We start from the raw sequence: 19,406 nt of genomic DNA on the forward strand, positions 1-19,406 counted from the left end.
CCGAAAGTTCTAGAAGGTATACAAAATGTCTTGCATCTTCTTAATACTCAAATGTAATATAAAAATGTGACGTTTACAAGACATGGTGTCTACAGTTGAGCAGTGACTTTTGGTGACTCACAGTGACTTTTTGACAACAATTACAAAAATAATGTGCAAAACTAATTAAATTGGGAAATGTATGCATAGATAGAAGATACCCATTTTATAACAATACTTTTATCTTACTGTGTGTGCACAGTGTTCAGCCCAAGAAATTTTAATACATAGCAATTTAATCCTTATATAAAAATAACCACAATTTTTATTGGTAAAATTAAGACAAATGAAGAACTGAAAGCTAAATATAATTGTTAAAATAATTATAATATGATAATTTGGTAATCCATCTAAGCTTTTTTACACACAACGTAGGACAATATGTTTAAGCGATCGGTATAGCTGTCGTCCGCGAATATAGGCAGCGGACTCTCGGTGATGCGCGTCATATATATAACTAGTATACTATGTGTATATATATATATATATTTTGTTCCATATATATACTATATATATATATATATGGAACAAAATATGGTTTACTGAATTAGGATACTTTGTTATTAGGTTATCTATCTACTATCGGTATATAATGTCGATCAGCTGTCGTCCGCGAATATAAGCAGCGGACTCTCGTTGATGCGCGTCATATATATTACTAGTATATATATATATATATATATATATATATATATAATTTAATGATTTAGATCATTAAAATTATATTATTGGTATAATCTTAGCACTTTATGGACCAATGATATTTTTTTGTAAAGAACAGATCTCTAGCGATTTTAACCATCAACAGACAATAAATACTAATCAGAACTCCAACAGCAATAGCAGTCTTACTCCACTTGCTAACCAGACAACCATCAGTTAAAGGGGAATCATCATCAGTCTTTCTCCTATACCGGTGTCATTCTTCGCATTCAGTTATAATTTTTGTACTGGTAAAGTTGCCTGTTAAGCAATTAGGACTATGTAAAATAGATTTTTTGAGGGAATCAAAAACTTATTCTATCTACCAGAGCATTCTCAATGTATTCATTTATGGTTTTAAATCTGAAATAAACGTTTGTAAGTTTTACTATGGTTTTTCATAGTCTATGTACATATTTCTAAAGAAATGATGGATGTATAACATGGATTTTGAAAGAAAAAGAGTTGTTTTAGATTTTACCCAAACACATCTTAAATTTGTCCTTAAAAAATTAAACCTTTTTTTATAACAAAAAAATAAATATTTATTCAAAATTACAAAATGAAAAAATGCCAATATTTGCTTATTTAGATGTTTGGAAAATAGATGATTTAAACATATTTAATTTTCAATTTCTGACCAAACAAATACATCTCAACAATATTTGATTTTTTGTCCAAATAAACCACGATATGATGACATGTTTTACAGTTCTCGATTACTTAATAATAAAAATAAATAAATTATATAATAATTGTTTTATTTGTATATAAAATTTAATTTATTTCTACTGAACTTTCAGTTTTTATTTATCACAAATGTTAAAGCGCATCAAAAATCTAATAGAACTTCCAAACAATTCTCGGACAAAACAATCATATATACATATATATATGCTTTGTAGTGATTGTTTTGTCCGAGAATTGTTTGAAAGTTCTATATATATATAGAACTTTCAAACAATTCTCAAATTATATATAGGTACCTAGGGCCGTAAATAGTTTTGGTGGACCTGGGGGTAATTATGGGTAATTAAATATACATAGGATACCCCATAAACCACGCAAACTTGTTCAAAATGAATAAAGGAATGTTTTAAACTTAATGTCATACTCCATTTATTTTTCTGTAGGGCTGTGTGTTTTGATTTTATAAAATATAATTAATAACTCCAATACTGTTTGAAGGCTTGAAATGGCTATTTTACTAGTCATTAAAATTAAACTGGCTTCAGAACTGCTGAAATATCAATACAAATGAGGACTCTTCTGTTAATACAATAGTGTGTTAATGTAAGTTTTACAAAATTTCAACTTGTTACTTCAAACCATTGTGGAATTTTTTTAAAGGATTTTACTGAACTACCAAATCATCTGAAGAGGTTTGTGTTGTTCCTCTAGAAATAACTTATATAAACACTCCAATATAAATAATCTTAGAAAAATATTTTTATGGCAGACATGTAATTTGAACTGACACACAATACCAGCACTTGAAAAAACATTTTATAAGACAATAGGAATAAAATAAGCCAGCACTTGAAAAAACATTTTATAAGACAATAAGAATAAAATAAGCCAGCACTTGAAAAAACATTTTATAAGACAATAAGAATAAAATAAGCCAGCACTTGAAAAAACATTTTATAAGACAATAAGAATAAAATAAGCCAGCACTTGAAAAAGCATTTTATAAGACAATAAGAATAAAATAAGCCCATCTAACTTAACCACAACTCAAAACAAGTAAACCTCTAAGGAGATTCATATATTTGCATTTACTGAATTGTTTTAACTTTTTCAGATTTTTAAACATTAAGTTTAAATATAAATTAGTTCTACCTTACTATATAATTATGTATTATATACCAAAATTATATGACAATACTCATAACAGTTACAGGACTTCAATTGAAAGATGATCCCTTCTGACTCAATTGAAAGATGATCAAATTTCAAACATTTAAAAAGTTCATAATATTGAAACCTTACTAAATTTGGCACATTTCATTTTCATGTTATCAAGCGAGAGCGAGAGATAGTGTGTAGTGTGTGGGTGTGCGATGATGGTAAATACATTCCCACAGTTAAGGGCTCAAGGTACTCATTGACTATGTTAGTTGTCGTGCCACAAGCCTGAATAACATTGTTTTCCTAAAGAACATCAAGACTTTTAAAGTCTTTAATGTAAATTAATGTCTCAAATAAACAGTCAAACGATCTCATACATTCTACATGTTAAAAATGTAGCGTTAACTAGATTGAGCAATTCCAATAATTCTTAATAATAACCGTTGAAGTTAGGCCGTTGAATTTAACTATGGCCCTGAATTAACCAACATATAAGTTCGTTTCAAATTTTTACCAAAATTGAAGAACTTGATGGATAAAGTTATTACAATACAGTTAAGCAAAAAATAACTTACAACATCCCATAAGGCAGCTATTTGTCCTTTAAATGAAAATGGATGAGGGGGAGAACAATTTAAGAGTTGAAGTAAAAAGAGATCTAAGTGCAATTTTATGTGTTTTTAGTTTTGACCGAAAACGGGATCTATGTAGGAGATAATGTAAAAAAAAAGGATCTAAGAACCACAAAAATAATTTCTATGAGTGAGTACAGAATGCGCTAGTTGTATGAACCTGGCAGACTAACGTAAATTGGGATCTAACTCCTCGCACATCTGTAAAATAACAGCCGTTGCTGAATCAAGTTTCACGTGTGAGTTTCTAGGTTATGTTCCATGTTGTGATTCAGTTTTGTGAGTGAAGTATTATTAATTTCAGTAAATAACTATGGCTGATAATAGAATAGTTCCAAAATGCAGGAAGAAAGGAGAAGGAAGGGTTTCAGAAATTTAAAAACTGAGAAATGCGACGAAGGCATATGTTACAGCCCGGAATATTTTAGTCAAAGACAAATCAGCACCAAACCAGGATACTATGTGTAAGTGCAGCTACCATTGTAAAAGTATTCTATATGTACAAAAGTTATTACATTTTAATGAGGTTTATGAAGCTGACCACAGCACTATCTTTTTGGCCTAATTCAGGTAAAGCACGTTGCTAGGCATAGCATGGCCGTAATAATGTAGAAAATTCTGAAAGTAGGCGTCAAGCCACTGTTCTTTATGCTATTCCTAATGGAGAAGGTGAAATTGTTCAGTTTTGTAAGAGTACTTTCTGCAATATTTTTGCATTGTCAGCCAAAAGGTGACATTGACTTGTCAAACTGAAACAGACACCGAATCTAGTTTACACTGAAAAAGAGGCAGTAAGAAAACCTAAAGAAAATTTACCAGATATGATGAGGCTCTTGTTTGTGCCCACATAAATTCAGTTGTCTTTTCTGACACCTGTCAAACTTGTGACCTGTTAGCATGCCAAATTGCAACATCATCAGGTGTGGCTAAAACAGAGTTTCAAAATAAACTTAAAGCTTCACCACTTGAAAACTGAGAAGGCTACGAAAGAGATGAAACAAAAAATTAATAGCTCTAGTGAGACTTGATTTGGAATAGGTTTTACAATTACCAACCTTGACTCATACAAACATCTATTATTTGAGATAACTGTCATGTTACAACCTATGTACTCACTTTCAAAATTATGTTAGTATGATGAACCTATGATATGAAGGTATATGTGGCAGGGAGGAAATGAGGTAGCAATTTGTATTTTCTGAGCCCTTAAAGACATTGAGTGTACTAACAAGTTAACAGCATAGAGCGATATCTGTGCAGGCCAAATAAGAATAAAATATTATTTCTAAGCATATACTTGACTTCTACTGGACTGTACGAAGAAATAAATCATAAGTATTTAATTGGTGGACATTCTTTCCTAAATTGTGATTGGGATTTGGCACTTACTCGGAAGCAAAAGCGACTTACCAAGTGTTGTGTTCCAGAGGACTTAAAACTATAATAGAAGGGGTAAAGGTAAACAACCCGTTTGTAGTTAACATGATGGACGATGCTAACTTTTTTTATTTTTAAAAGGCAGCATATACTTTTTATAAATACAACGGATTTGAAAATTTCCAAATATCTTAACTAAAAAGTAACTGCAAGTGATCCAGGCATTTATTCATGTGAAAATGAATTTCAATAACATTGAGTGTGTGGACTAAAATAAGTTTTGAAAAAAGGTGTTACTTTTGAAAAAATATCAAAAACCGAACTACCTATGTGTTGTCAATCCCAAATTTCACAATCTAAAAAGAATGATTTAAAAACTATTGTTTTTATTACATACATTAGTACAACTCTATATATATATATATATATATATATATATATATATATATATATATATGATTTGTTTATTGGTTCATCAAAACATAGAAGGAATTAATGCAGCACTAGGTACATAAGAGTAACATTTTAAAGGGTTTATCTAACAAAATTTGGTATACAAATGAAGTTGCTTATGGCTTTTATGAAAACTGGGATATTATAATCAAGTTCGAAGTTCTGTATATGTTTGATCAGTTTAACCCTTGTGAATAAAACCTCTTGTAAAAGATTTATCTTCTGTTATTGTTATTGGAATGTACATACTTGAAACTGCATTTATGTTGGAGATTTGAACTGATGTTTTAGCAGTTTGATACGTCCATTGAGATTCTGAGAAACTGACTCTATGATTCTCCTGATGAATATAATGGCTCTCTCTGTGATATGTCTGACACACATAAACAGAAGGTAACGTTATTACGTTATTATTTACAGACAACTAATTTATTTAGTTAACAACTAAAATGAAATGAAACCATATTCGATAATAGATTTTCAGTCTTCCATGACCTTTCAAACAAATGACCACCAGTCATTGTAGAATATACAACAAAACTACAAAACCTTTACGAAACTGATATGGAGTCAATATTTGGAAGTAAGAATGTGCATCTTTCAAAGTTAATCAAATGCAGAACTATGACATGCACACCTCTTTCTATGAGCAAGTTCCTAAGAAAAGATAACTCGCAGAATATGTTTCCTAACGCAGATATAGCTCTGAGAATGTATTTTTGTATACCAAGGTTACCACTGCTCCGTACAAAGATAATTTTCCGCTAAAGAGAAATTCTTCATATCTATGTTTTACTCTCAAAGAAGAAAAATTGAGTTCTCTGAAAATTTTGAACATTAAAGCTAATGGCAAAGAGTTTAGATCTAGGAACGTTTAATAGAAGAATCTTCTGTTAAGAAAGCAAAATGTAAATGTTTAATGTAAGATTACATACAGAAATATAAAAGAAATTAAGTTGACCAAGTACCTAATTTCTCAGAATTACCATCATATTATTTATAAGTATTCTATCACTAATGTATTGTTTTACATTACACTATAGAGAACAACTACATGTACTATATGCAGCTAAAACAGAAATAATGAGGTTGTTCCAAGTAGTGCTATAGGTTGCTTATTAAAGTCTACTCAAGTTTTTGTAATGTTATACCAAATTTACATAATTAGTTGTTAGGCTGCCATATAATAAGTGGCCACAACCACAATGAAATCAAGAGTACCTAATTATCGATTAAAAATACCAAACTATTGATACAATAGTATTTGGATTACAGTCAATTCTTTTTAATGTATTTAATAAAAATATTGTTCCATATTAATTCAAATAAAGTGAAATCATCTGTATGGTATTTAAGAGATGCCACTCAAATAATGGCTATGTAGGCTACATATTTTATTTGTGTCACAAACTGTTAGACATGTTTATCCTTCAAAATAGTAAAAAGTAACTAAATGTTACACTGTTTTGTCTGTTACATTTTATAAATACTTGTAGCCTACACAGTTTTTATCCATCATTAAAAATTATTACATTTTTAGATATAAAAACAACTGAAATATACTGTAATTTGTTTTGACATTGTTTCGGTAGTTTGGATAATCATGGATACCAATGGTTTGATTGAGGTGTTTGTTCCTTTTACTGCAGTCTAGGTCTAATTAAACTAAAAAGATCCCCACATTTTATTTCAAATAATCAAACCATGTAGAAATGACAGGGGTGACCACTGATTTTTGGTACATCCTGTATAGCCTAACAACTGGGTGGAGTATAATGAGCGGCTAACACCACAATTGAATCATCGATATTCATGATTATCTATCAAAAACCAAAACTTTAAATCGAATTATGTTATATGTATTGTAAATTACAGTTAATACAGCTGTTTAAGTAATTATTTAATGGTGAATAATAAAACTATGTAGTTTATATGTATTTATAAAATGTAACAAACATAGCAGTTTAACATTTAGTTACTTTTTACTATTTTGAAGGATAAACCAGTCTGACAGCTTGTGACACAAATAGGCTAAGATGTACATCGCTATTGTAATTGCGGCCACTACTCAAATAAAAAACAAATGATTTAACTTGTACTGCAGCTTAACACTAATTACAAAAATTAGGTCTAAAATTAGACCTAACGAGAACACTTGGACTAATTAGTCGGACTTTTCACCAGGGCTTCTCCTTGTTCTCATTCAGGACTCTATGTGTCCCTTGTGCAACCCATTTTGGACTTCTATCGCCTCTTTTGATGAACTACAGTGGCGGTTCTGCAGAATGGTCGGTGTAAGGCTGGGATACCAATATATAGATGTTGACCTACAGGCGATGTGGCTTCTGTTGCGGCTTCCTAGCCTCGCTAGCCGAAGAACTATTGGACACAATATTTCTGTTCAAGTTTTTAAACTGCCTAATTGACTGCCCAGAGGTTCTCCACCAAATTCACGTTCCTTGTAATGCTCGACATTGTCAATTGTTTGCCAGACGCCACTTTCGGACAAACTACCAGTACTTCAGCATCATTTCAAGGCTAATGAAACTGGAAATGAATTATGTTCTGCTATTCATTTCTTTGGCTCATCCATGGAAGTCTAAGAAGAATGTTGCAGTGTTGTCATTATACTATTAGTAACTTATTATGGCAATCTTTGTTGTTCTTGTAACTCTGCACGGCATCTACCTTGTGCAAACTGTTTTTATTATTGTTATATTTATAATAGTGTTATATTGTTTGCATTTAGTTCCGTTCCTACAATGGAATTAATAGTTACTTAAGCCTGGGGCTGTTGTCTATGGTGATATTTTGGTTACCATGCAAGTTTACATTTATATTGTTGTTGTTAGAGGTTATTATTTATTATTTAATTTATATATATATTTTTTTTAGAGTTTTATCTTTGCGTTTTCCTCTTATACACACATATATGTTGTTGTTTGAAGTCTAACCTTGTTAATAATTTTGTTTTTGCTGATATTAGAATAGTATATTGTTATTGTCCAATTGGATCTACTATCAATAACTTGTTATTAATAGTTTCACATCTGCATGCTGGCATAATATACCGTTATCATATTTAAATATATATAATTTCAATAAACATTGAATCACAAAAAGTACTTGCTCTGCCGGGACTCGAACCCAGATCTTTCACTAGCCGGGTGAATATGCTACCATTACACCACAGAGCCCTAACTTTTGACGATTCAATTATTTTGTACTTGGCCGTATCTGTCACTTATAATGTAAACAAAAGTCATTTGACAGGTATTTATTTTCTCTGTTTTTACATTTTCTTATTATTTAAATTACATTTTTACTGTCACCTGTTTTAATTTTATCATATGATTAATGGTTCAAACTAATGGTTCTATTAATTTTAAACATGTGACATTAATTTAGTATTTTAGATACATTGATATCGATTGATAGTTCTGTTATTCGTTATATAAATTATTGATGATTGTAATAAGCGAGATAAAAACCGGGTCCGCTTATCGTACTATGCTCTACAATGAGATTTCCATAACAAATAAAGAAAGTTTAACATCCATCAAACAATGATGGGTAGCAGTAAAAGCAGCCACCACAACAATCGAACTATAGATATACATGATTATCAAACGACCAAAAACTAAAATGTTGAACCGAATTATTTCATAGGTACATTTATTTCAAATTACAGTACAGTTAAGATGTTTTAATATATATATATATATATATATATATATATATATATATATATATATATATATATATATATATATAAGTAATAATTTTATCATGAATAATAAACTATCTAGGGTATGTGTGTTTAAAAAATTAAACAAACAAAACCGTGTAAGATTTTGTTGCTTTTTGCATTGCCATTGTACTAGTGGCCATTATTATCTCAAATAATATACACATGATTTTACTATGATAGAATACATTTGGAACAATATTGTTATTTAATACATTACAGGATCTGGCAATAATGAATTGTTATTAACTATAATTAGAATTATGTTCTTTAAAATAAAACACACAACTGTCCAATAATTTTAATTTTCTTTTACTAGGCCTTTTAAGATCCAAATTGCGCAGAAAATTAAAATTATGAGACAATTATGTGTTTTCTTTTAAAGAAAATAATATACAATAATTTGTTTTTCCAATAAGAAGAGCTCTTTAACCCTTTCAGTGCCAGACATTATCCCTAGAGTATGAGCAAGAAATGCCAGGTATAGCTCCATGTGTAGATGCAAGAAGTGCCAAGCAATAATTGGCTTTTTTTAGCAGTTCACAAAAAAGATCATAGATTCATTATTTATTGATTAAAATGGTTACTTTTTGTTTTGTTTTGATCACAAATAATCACTGTAAATATAAACACATATAATAAACTTTACTAAATATGTATAACAAAAAAATAAAATAAGGAAAAAATACTTACATAAACTTACTTTTTGATGATGTTCAGTTTTGTGTAAAAATATAATATGTGAAAAATTCCTCACTCTGTAAGTGTTATTTTTTGAACTTCCACATAATTTTAAACATATATACAAAAATTTAAACTGGTATCTTCAAAAATAAAGTTTTTAGAATCGGTTTTAGAAATATTGCGAATCTTGATTTTCGCTCATTTCACTAAAAATTGTATTGCACTTTATGAAAGAAGTGTATTTATACATAAAACACAAATGTGGTAGCCTTTATTCAGTAGTCCAGCCATATCTAACAGCTTTGTGACAACAAAATATCCCAGTCCATTTTCTTTTATTTCATCTTTGTCACTCCCAAATGCACCTTTGTACACAAAGAAATTGATGCAGTAATGCGTGACTGAGTCACACAGCATCCACAGTTTGATTCCCCAACAGTGTCTCTTCTTCGGTAAGTATTGTCTCAACTGACTGTGTGATTTGGAACTAACGATACTTTCATCTATGGCAAGATTTTGACCGGGGGAAAAATTAAATTTGAAAACCCTATTTACATGGTCAATTAGTGGCTGAAATCGGGCACAACCATCATAATTTAACTCACCTGGTTTCGCAAGAGGGCCTGTGTTGACCATGTGAACAAATCTTAAAATACCTTGAAATCTATTCCTAGTGAACATTCTTGAGAACGAAGAAATATATTGACTAGAACCAGTCCACCAGTAACTGTAGATTGTAGGTTGCTTTTTTATTCCCATGTTCAGAAGAACTGCTAAAAGGCCTGCATCTCTAACATTGTAACAGGTTTCCAGGATTTTGAGCGGCTGTGAGATTTCATTGGATTGCTATTATTTATAAAATCTGTGGCATACTTGTTGGTCTATTTTACAAAGATTTCTAGAAGAGCTCTAGTAAAAAAAAGACTGAAATATGATGATGAAGAAGAGTTACGTGGTGGAGCATGTTTTGGACCCAAAAGTTCTTGAAATGAAAATTGGTGGCAAAAGCTAATATTACCATCTACTGCCACTTCATCCCATCCAGTACCATCCTCAGAATCAGAAGAGCTGATTCCTGAGCAGTTCAAATGATTCCTGTAGGCCTACATTACTTGGCCGACCTCTAGGCCTTGTTTGTAGGTTAGGCCTAGGTCGTGTTTCAAACCCAAGTTCTACGTCTGGGGCATCATCATCAGATGATGAACAATCATTTTGTAAAGGTCTAAAGGACAAGTGATTTAGTCTAGACCTATGTTGAGGGCAAATTAGGATCGTAATCCGGATCGCTATCTGTATTGTCAAAACCTACACTAGAAGACTCATCACTTTCACTCAAACTACTCACAGAACAATCACTCTCATCTTCCAATATTACTGTTTCCTATATATAACTCTAATATGATAAAAATACTTTTTACCAATTGTTTTTAGTAAGGGTTGGTCCTTTATAAATATATATATACAGGGTGATTCATGAAGTTCTCCCCCCACTTCTACAGCACATTGTACTAGTAAAAATAATGAAAAAATGTTATATAAACATAGGTCTGAAAACGCTTCGTTAGCGAGTTACAGCTAGCGAAAGATTTCGCCTGAATTCCTGGGTAAAGAGTAAAATAAAGCCATACTGAACTTTTGGAAAGGTTAATTAAGTAAGAAATATCGTGGATTCTTATGTATTTTTACCTGATAAAGCTAATAAAATAGGTTTCAGAACTGTACCTGTAGTAGTTTTTGAGGGATTCAGGGTTAAATGCAAAAAATTGGGGCACGAAACAATGTTTTTTTAAGTTTGATGTACAATAACTTTGTTAAATTGGTAATAAATACATAAAATTAACAAACATTAATTGTAGAGAATTTAATTCTGAGAAAATTGATATAATCAAAGTCTAAAATAAAACAGAAATAAGTACCAAAAAATCGATTTTATTCAGTATAATACATTACTAGTTTTAAGCAAAATTAATCAGGTTGGGCCAACCGTACGCACCTTTTTATAATAGATGTTCGAAAATGAGGCCATCATTATCAATACATTTTGCAGCACGTTTGTGTATTGCTTTTGTTGCGTTTCTTAATTTTTCAGGACTTCCCTGTATCTGGCATTTTTCATTTCATTTCATTTCATTTCATTTCTGCACAGCCGAATCCATAATACGGGCAATTCACTTTTGTCTTGTATACAATGTCTTTCATCCATCCCCAGATGCAATAATCCAATGGAGATAGATCTGGTGATCTTGGTGGCCAAGGGTGAGGCCCTCCACGACCAATCCAGTGTCCAGGAAATTGATGATTTAAGTAAGCAGAAACGGCACGTGAAAAGTGGGGAGGTGCTCCGTCATGCTGGAAGTACAAATTTTGTCCGAGATGTAAAGGAACATTCTATAACAGCTGCGGCAACTCTTCTTGAAGGAAATGCAAATAGAACTCAGCATTTAGGCGTCCAGGTAATATGAAAGGTCCAATCAGCCGATTGTGCAAAAGGCCACACCAGACATTGACGTTAAATCGGTGTTGAAAGTTCTGTTCCACTACCTCATGTGGATTTTCTTCTGCCCATGAGTGTTCATTGTGCAAGTTATTGACACCATCCCGAGTGAATTGTGCCTCATCCATAAACAAAATACGCTTGTAGAGTTGATTATTAATATTCAAAAAGTTGCAAAACTCCAAGCGAAGCGGACCATCCCCTAGCTGTAGATGTTGAACCTTTTGTTTATGAAACGGATAAAATTTGTTTCGATTAAGTGACCTCCACACCGTTGACTGCGAAACTCCTATCCGCCTACAAATACGTCGTGTATTTACACCTGGACTGCGATGAACAGCATTAATAACAATATCATCATCAAGTTGGACAGCTCGTTCATAATTGGTTCTAGTACTTGGTAGTGATCCTGTTTCCCGAAGAGTACGAAAAGTTCCTGAAATTGTTTTGGTATCTGGAATCCTCCTATTAGGGTAACGTAGTGCATAATCTTCTACAGCAGCTCTAGCATTACCATTACAGTAACCCAAAATAAAAACCATATCAGCGTATTCCGTATGTAAATAAGTAAGGCATTTTTTCGCTGAATAAACAATCGAATTATAACTCAAAGAAAAATTGCATTTAATAACACGATTCACAGAACCCGATCTCCTGCTGTAGCTTGCAAAACACCACTAATACACAGTTCTAACGTAACAGTACAGAATACCATTGTTGATCAGCTGTTATTCGTGCGTTACCAACTTAGAAATTAATAAAACAAAAAACTGCATTTCGATGATTAGTAAACAATAATGGGAAAATGTTTGCTTCATTTATTTTCGAACATTTCATGTAAATTTTTATTAAAAAAAAAAATATAACGTAATAAAACGTGATATTTTTATTTACAAACAAATTTATTTAACAGTTAATCTTGTTTTCTCAATTTATCTCATCATTAAGGAACAAACATTTTGTTTTTGTTTTATTTTAACTAAATACCGTACGGTATTTCTTTACAGATAGTAATGTATTATACTGAATAAAATCGATTTTTTGGTACTTATTTCTGTTTTATTTTAGACTTTGATTACATCAATTTTCTCAGAATTAAATTCTCTACAATTAATGTTTGTTGATTTTATGTATTTATTACCAATTTAACAAAGTTATTGTACATCAAACTTAAAAAAACATTGTTTCGTGCCCCAATTTTTTGCATTTAACCCTGAATCCCTCAAAAACTACTACAGGTACAGTTCTGAAACCTATTTTATTAGCTTTATCAGGTAAAAATACATAAGAATCCACGATATTTCTTACTTAATTAACCTTTCCAAAAGTTCAGTATGGCTTTATTTTACTCTTTACCCAGGAATTCAGGCGAAATCTTTCGCTAGCTGTAACTCGCTAACGAAGCGTTTTCGGACCTATGTTTATATAACATTTTTTCATTATTTTTACTAGTACAATGTGCTGTAGAAGTGGGGGGAGAACTTCATGAATCACCCTGTATAACAAAATTACGTCCGTTAAACCACGTTTAGTATTTTTTAGAATTTTTTCTACACGTCTGTGTACTTGGACGCTGGCTCTTCTTGCACATTTCGTCGACGTCCTTCTAGTCGGACGTTGGCACTGAAAGGGTTAATAATCGGTCTAGACTGTTTATTTGGTCGCTTTTATCAAATGGTTTGATTGTTTTTATCTGAATGAATAATTCAATATTACAATTTATTTAACAAAACATATGACTCCTACTTATTGGTTACAGTCATTGGTCGTGTAAATAATAAACAGCAAGAAGTAACCAATTTGTTGAGAATTAAAAATGACGATGAATTTGAGGAAATTATGTGATAAATTTCTAGATATACATGTGGATTTGGCTAATGCCTTCACAAAAGTGGTTTCTCACTGCTATCCGCACACTCTATAAATAATGTAACATTTTTCTGATGTTTTGGTCTAGGCCATAGTTGGATTTGTTATTTTGCAAAGTTATTGTTAAATTTGTTATAAAATATTGTAATGTATTACTTTTGTTGTTAATGTATTATAATCCTTGTTATGTACAGTTAATATATAATAATGAATTTGGATAATATATGAATAGTTTGATAATAACAATCGAATAACGAATGCAGGCCGCTTATTAAAGTCTCCCCAATAGCTCCTCCTTTGATATAATTAGAATTTTTTGTCATTGATAGTTTAAGTATTTCGAACTGATAAATTGGTACCCTCATTCAATTGTCATGGAGGCTACTTGATATAAAAACCGGGTCTGCAAACTCCACCCTAGCAAAATCTTTCTTACGTTTTATAACAACCATAATTTAAAATCAAATTCAATAGCCTCTTGTAAAGTATTGGGTAGGGCACGATAGGCAGACCCGGTTTTTATATCGAAATTGGCAAACGATATTACTTAATTATAACTATCGTTATAATCAATCAATACTGATTAATTATTATGAACAATGAATTAACTTAATCTACATCAACAGCTGTAAACACTTTCAAATAATACATGTAATGTAATATTTCAATTTTACATAAGTAACATTTGATTATTAAAAATGGCAGTCAATTTTAGAAAACTACACAGCATTGCTTTGAAAGATGATAAGACATGTTTTTCGTGGCTTCAACATGTTGGACTCTTACTGAAAAACCAATTATTTGAAATTTGTGGGAAAGAAACAACTTTAACTGTGAGAGCTGAGCAAACATGGTTGTCTTCAGTTTTCCTAATTTTGGTTATAATCATTTGTTTGATCACTGTAAATATTAAATTCATATTTTAATTGGGTAGGGTACGATAAGCGGACCCGGTTTTTTATATCGAAATTGGCAAAAGATATTACTTAATCATAACCATCAATATAATAATCAATCGATATTAATAAATTATTTTGAACAATTAACTTAAACAATCTATATCAACAGCTGTAAACACTTTCAAATAATACACGTAACGTAATATTTCAATTTTACATAAGTAACATCTGATTATTAAAAATGGCAGTAAATTTTATAAAACTAGGCCTAAGTTTACACGACATTGCTGTCATAGATGATAAGACGTGTTTTTTGTGGCTTCAACATGTTGGACTCTTACTGAAAAACCAATTATTTGAAATTTGTGGGAAAGAAACAACTTTAACTGTGAGAGGAGCAAATATCTCTTCTCCAGTTTTCCTAATTTTGTTTATAATAATTTGTTTGATCACTGTAAATATTAAATTCATATTTTAATTTAAAACATATGATTGTTATTGAGGACTATAACTTAGATGCTTTTACATCAATTGATAGTCTAGGATTTGAGATGCGAATATTAGGTATCGATGGTTACATTCTTCGATATAAAAAACCGGGTCCGCTGAGGACTATAGATACTTTTATATCAATTGATAGTCTAGGATTTGAGATGCAAATATTAGGTTATCGATGATTACATTCTTCGATATAAAAAACCGGGCCTACTTATCGTACCCTACCCAATTAATAGCCTAATGCCTTTTATTTCTTTATCAAATATCCTAAAAGATTATTCTTCCAATATTGAAAATACTACATGCTATAAATAAAAAAAGGGCGAGACTTTAATAAGCGGCCTACACTCGTTATCCGATTGCTACTATCGAACAATTCGATATATTATCCAGCTTCGATGTATGTACAAATCGTACACAATAAGAATTATAATAAATTACCGTAACAAGTTGAGGTAAATATTAAGATCAGCGACTACCGCTCCAATCGCTGTAATTTTTTGCATACTAACACAGGTTAACGTAATTTCACCGAAAAAAATAGTTCTGATTATCGCTAACATATAAAAACCAGTTTTTCGGCAGTACAATGTTGGCAATACAAAACACGTAAATAACAAGATTTTCGACTATCAAACTAAAAACAATGGCCGACCATGGTCGTTTTGATGAGTTGACAGTAGTCACGTGACAAACAGGAAAGTTTCCGATTGGCCGGGCGGATCACGTGACCTATAGGACGGCTTCGATTGACCGCCAGACGTAAACAAACAAACCCACATGGACAAGGAATAATTAGTGAAGTTACTGACATGGCGTGCGATGATTCTTGTCACAGCTAAAAGACCCTAGCTTGCCTATTCAAAACTCAGATCACGCGATGCTTGCCCGCTGCGCAGCGCTTTGCACTGCTTGCTCTTTTAGAAAAAAAATTAACTCGAGCTTGCAAAGTCCAAGCCCAGATCACGGCATGTCGTACATTAACAATTTTCTAATAGCCTACATAAATTCTACAATAACATTACAAAACCAACTATGACCTAGACAAAAATATCAATGAAACTTTACAACATTTATAACTTGACCAGCTTGATATTCATAAGTAACAGCTTTCATGCAAAATGGAGGAAAGATTCTTCCCATGTATTAACAGGAGCCAAACCCACATGTTGAAGCTACTTAAACAAATCCCATTTTCAAAGTCTCAGAATATACCTATTAGTTACTTCTTGTTGTTTATTGTTTACATTAAAATTACTATAACTAATATGTTGTAATCATATGATAAGTTAAATAAATTGTAATATCGAATTATCCTTCAGATAAACACAACCGAACCATTTGAGACTAGCAATCGAATAACGAGTGTAGGCCACTTATTAAAGTCTACCCGAAGAAAGATGAGAAAAAACATATTCTGAAAAATATTATGTAAAAAAGGTTACATTTAGAGCATTTGTATAGCTCAAAACAATTAATTTAAAAAAATTTAATTCAATTTAAAACACCTTATCACTAAGCTTCAACACTTAATGCAATTTCTAACAATACTAACACCTATGTTCTACAAAATCAGATAGAAGTAACTATTTCTTAACCTAACAAGCTCATTCAATATAACTATATAGGTGGATAAGTTCAGTTCCAATAAGTTTTTAAATAGGCTAGGCCTATAGAGAGAACATCAGATGCTGAAATCATCACAAAGGCTAAATTAATTGAACTGAATTTAGTTGGAAATAATTAATAACAACGTTCATAGCATTGGGCCTAGAATGAAATATTTATTCTTGAATCCTCAATGGAGCCACTGACAGGTGAAACCTTGAAGATAGTCCTAGTTGTCAAACGTTTGACCTAAAATAAATAGTAAACGATTTATAGTCGTTTAGCGCATAAGCGGCCTACTTTTGTTGATAAGTATGATCGCATCAACGAAAAGGAACACTTACTTGATGTAAAGCTGATAATCCATCAACATTTACTGTGTCGATAACTGCTCCAGTATCCAACAAACGTAAAACTTCTTCCTTGTCTCCAGCTGCACACGCTGCTAAAAACACACAGTCAGAAGAAAATTTAATCCTTTTGGACTTTTCAGTAACAACGGTAGATTCACGATTTGTATCCGATTCTTCCCAACGTCTTAATTGTTCAGCTCTTTTAAAAAGAGCTGAACTAGAACGAGCCTCCATTGACATTTCTACAACACGCCATACGTTTCTTGACTGCTGAAAACTAGGCCTAATAACTTGGGAGGGGAGCGGTCTATTTTAGAAATGCATAGCAGTCCTTCTCGCAGCCATCTTTATCTTGTTGACAAATCATTTCCTAAAGTAAATTTGTAAATACCAATCTAATTGTATATTTAACTATGCATTTATTTAACAACGGTTGTGTTTATAACTTTATTTATTGAGTTACAAATACAAAACTGAAAACTCAAATTCATACTCAAATTGTCTTTATTTAAAAGAATATACACTATATAATAGCGTACATTTTTTATAAAAAGCTATACTAATGAAAAGGTAAATTAGTAAAAGCTATACTACGATACACGTGAAAGGCTAACTACTTAGCTATGTAATAGTTGATTTCTTCGTCCTGGACCTCAATGAGGATAAATAGCGTCAACACTTTAAGGGAAAATACAAACGTAAGCCCTTATACATATCATTAAAACCTCTCTGTGAAGACGGTGAGAATGGATTCACTTAAAATAATTCTCATTCAAGTAGTGAATAAATAGGGTCAGCGTTTACTTTTTGAGTCACAATACAAAAGTCGGGATTCTTTATGTTGAAGATGAATCTGTACATTCCTATAATGGAATAAAATCCTGTGTCTTATTCATTCTACGTTTAGGGATATCCAAAACATTGCTCTTCTTTTATTTAATGAATGAACAGCAGTTCTTGTTTGATACCTGTCCATATCCCTTTTTTGTCAACTAAACCTGAGAAAACGTATTGTCAACGCTCCTTCAGAGTGCCTTGTTGAGTGAACAGTGTTCAACAATGTCCTTTAAGGTTGACCGCAGACAATCTAACAGCCCTTAGTATTAATGCGAAGATTCTGCTCACTCCAATGAGTGTCCCGAGCTAAAATTCCATATAATAAATTACAGTAAAAATGCGATGGTAAGCCTTTATTTAAAATCTTTATTGGCTCCATTTTTAAGTTTATAATGAGACAATCAACCTTATAAAACTTAGTACAAACAGTATCGGTGTGTTTAATACAGGTCAGCATGAGATTCAAAGACATCTCTACAGTTTAACTTCATTGTAGGCTAGAGTAACACGTTTAAAAAAAATTCAAAAATTAACTGAATCATAAATACTATACTCTTTTCACTATATATATTTGACCTATCGGGTCAACGATAGAAGAAGGTAACTCTGTTACTGTCGACGCAAAAACTAATCCTTCAAGAAGGCTTAAGTTGAAGATTAAAAATTGTTAAAGATACACTGTACTATTTCAATATCTCACAATAAATTTACACTAAAACTACAATTGCTTGAGTAATGGATTTTCCGTTATAGAAGCCAAATTGCATGGCATAAAGAGATTTTTATTTCAAAATATTGAACAATCTGGTTTTTAATAATGGGTTGTTTTAAAAGTCTTGCAGGGGTCTGGGTGAATAAATTTAGTCCTATAGTTAGACAATTGGGAGTGCCGATGGCCGAGTGGTCAGACTTTGGGTCTGAATTAGAGATAGCGCAGGTTCGAATCCTGTCTGTGACCGTTGCACTTTTTATCAGTGCCATCGACCTTGTACTGTATCAACTCTCCCCCTTATTCTGTTTGATAAGATCCTCGCACAGACCAGTGGCCCATGAGGACGGGCAGAATAAGGCATAAAATGAGATCGGCTTCTCCTTTTATTAATAAAAGTAATTAATAAAAAATAATGATTCGGGATTGAACTTATACATATAGGAATGGTTTTCAAGACTTTCAGTTGATCTGGGAAGTAGCCGTTAGCTTCAGCTAACCTAACGCCCGTTGTCGATCGCTTAGATAACTTCTTTGCCAATCCAGTAGTGAGCCGCAGATTCAATAACAGTGATGAGCAACTTGAGTTTAAATAATATGATGCTAGATAATAAAAATACAGGGTGTTAATAAAATATATTTACAACTTCAAA

The 19,406-nt window shown here is 31.7% G+C and overlaps 1 protein-coding gene across 8 annotated transcripts in view; it reads right to left on the bottom strand.

Annotated features, from left to right (window-relative positions):
• The window catches only part of LOC124362207 (protein phosphatase 1 regulatory subunit 12A-like), a 176,899-nt gene extending 159,409 nt beyond the window's left edge, over positions 1–17,490 (bottom strand). For all 8 annotated transcript variants that reach the window (XM_046816564.1, XM_046816573.1, XM_046816555.1 and 5 more), the window contains exon 1: positions 17,199–17,490. In XM_046816564.1, coding sequence (XP_046672520.1) covers positions 17,199–17,447 — 249 coding nt within the window. In that variant the 5' untranslated portion in view covers positions 17,448–17,490. The remainder of the gene's footprint in view (positions 1–17,198) is intronic.
• Between the last annotated feature and the right edge of the window lie 1,916 nt (positions 17,491–19,406).

This window comes from Homalodisca vitripennis, chromosome 1, assembly GCF_021130785.1.
Source record: "Homalodisca vitripennis isolate AUS2020 chromosome 1, UT_GWSS_2.1, whole genome shotgun sequence".
NCBI classification, from domain to species: Eukaryota; Metazoa; Arthropoda; class Insecta; order Hemiptera; family Cicadellidae; genus Homalodisca; species Homalodisca vitripennis.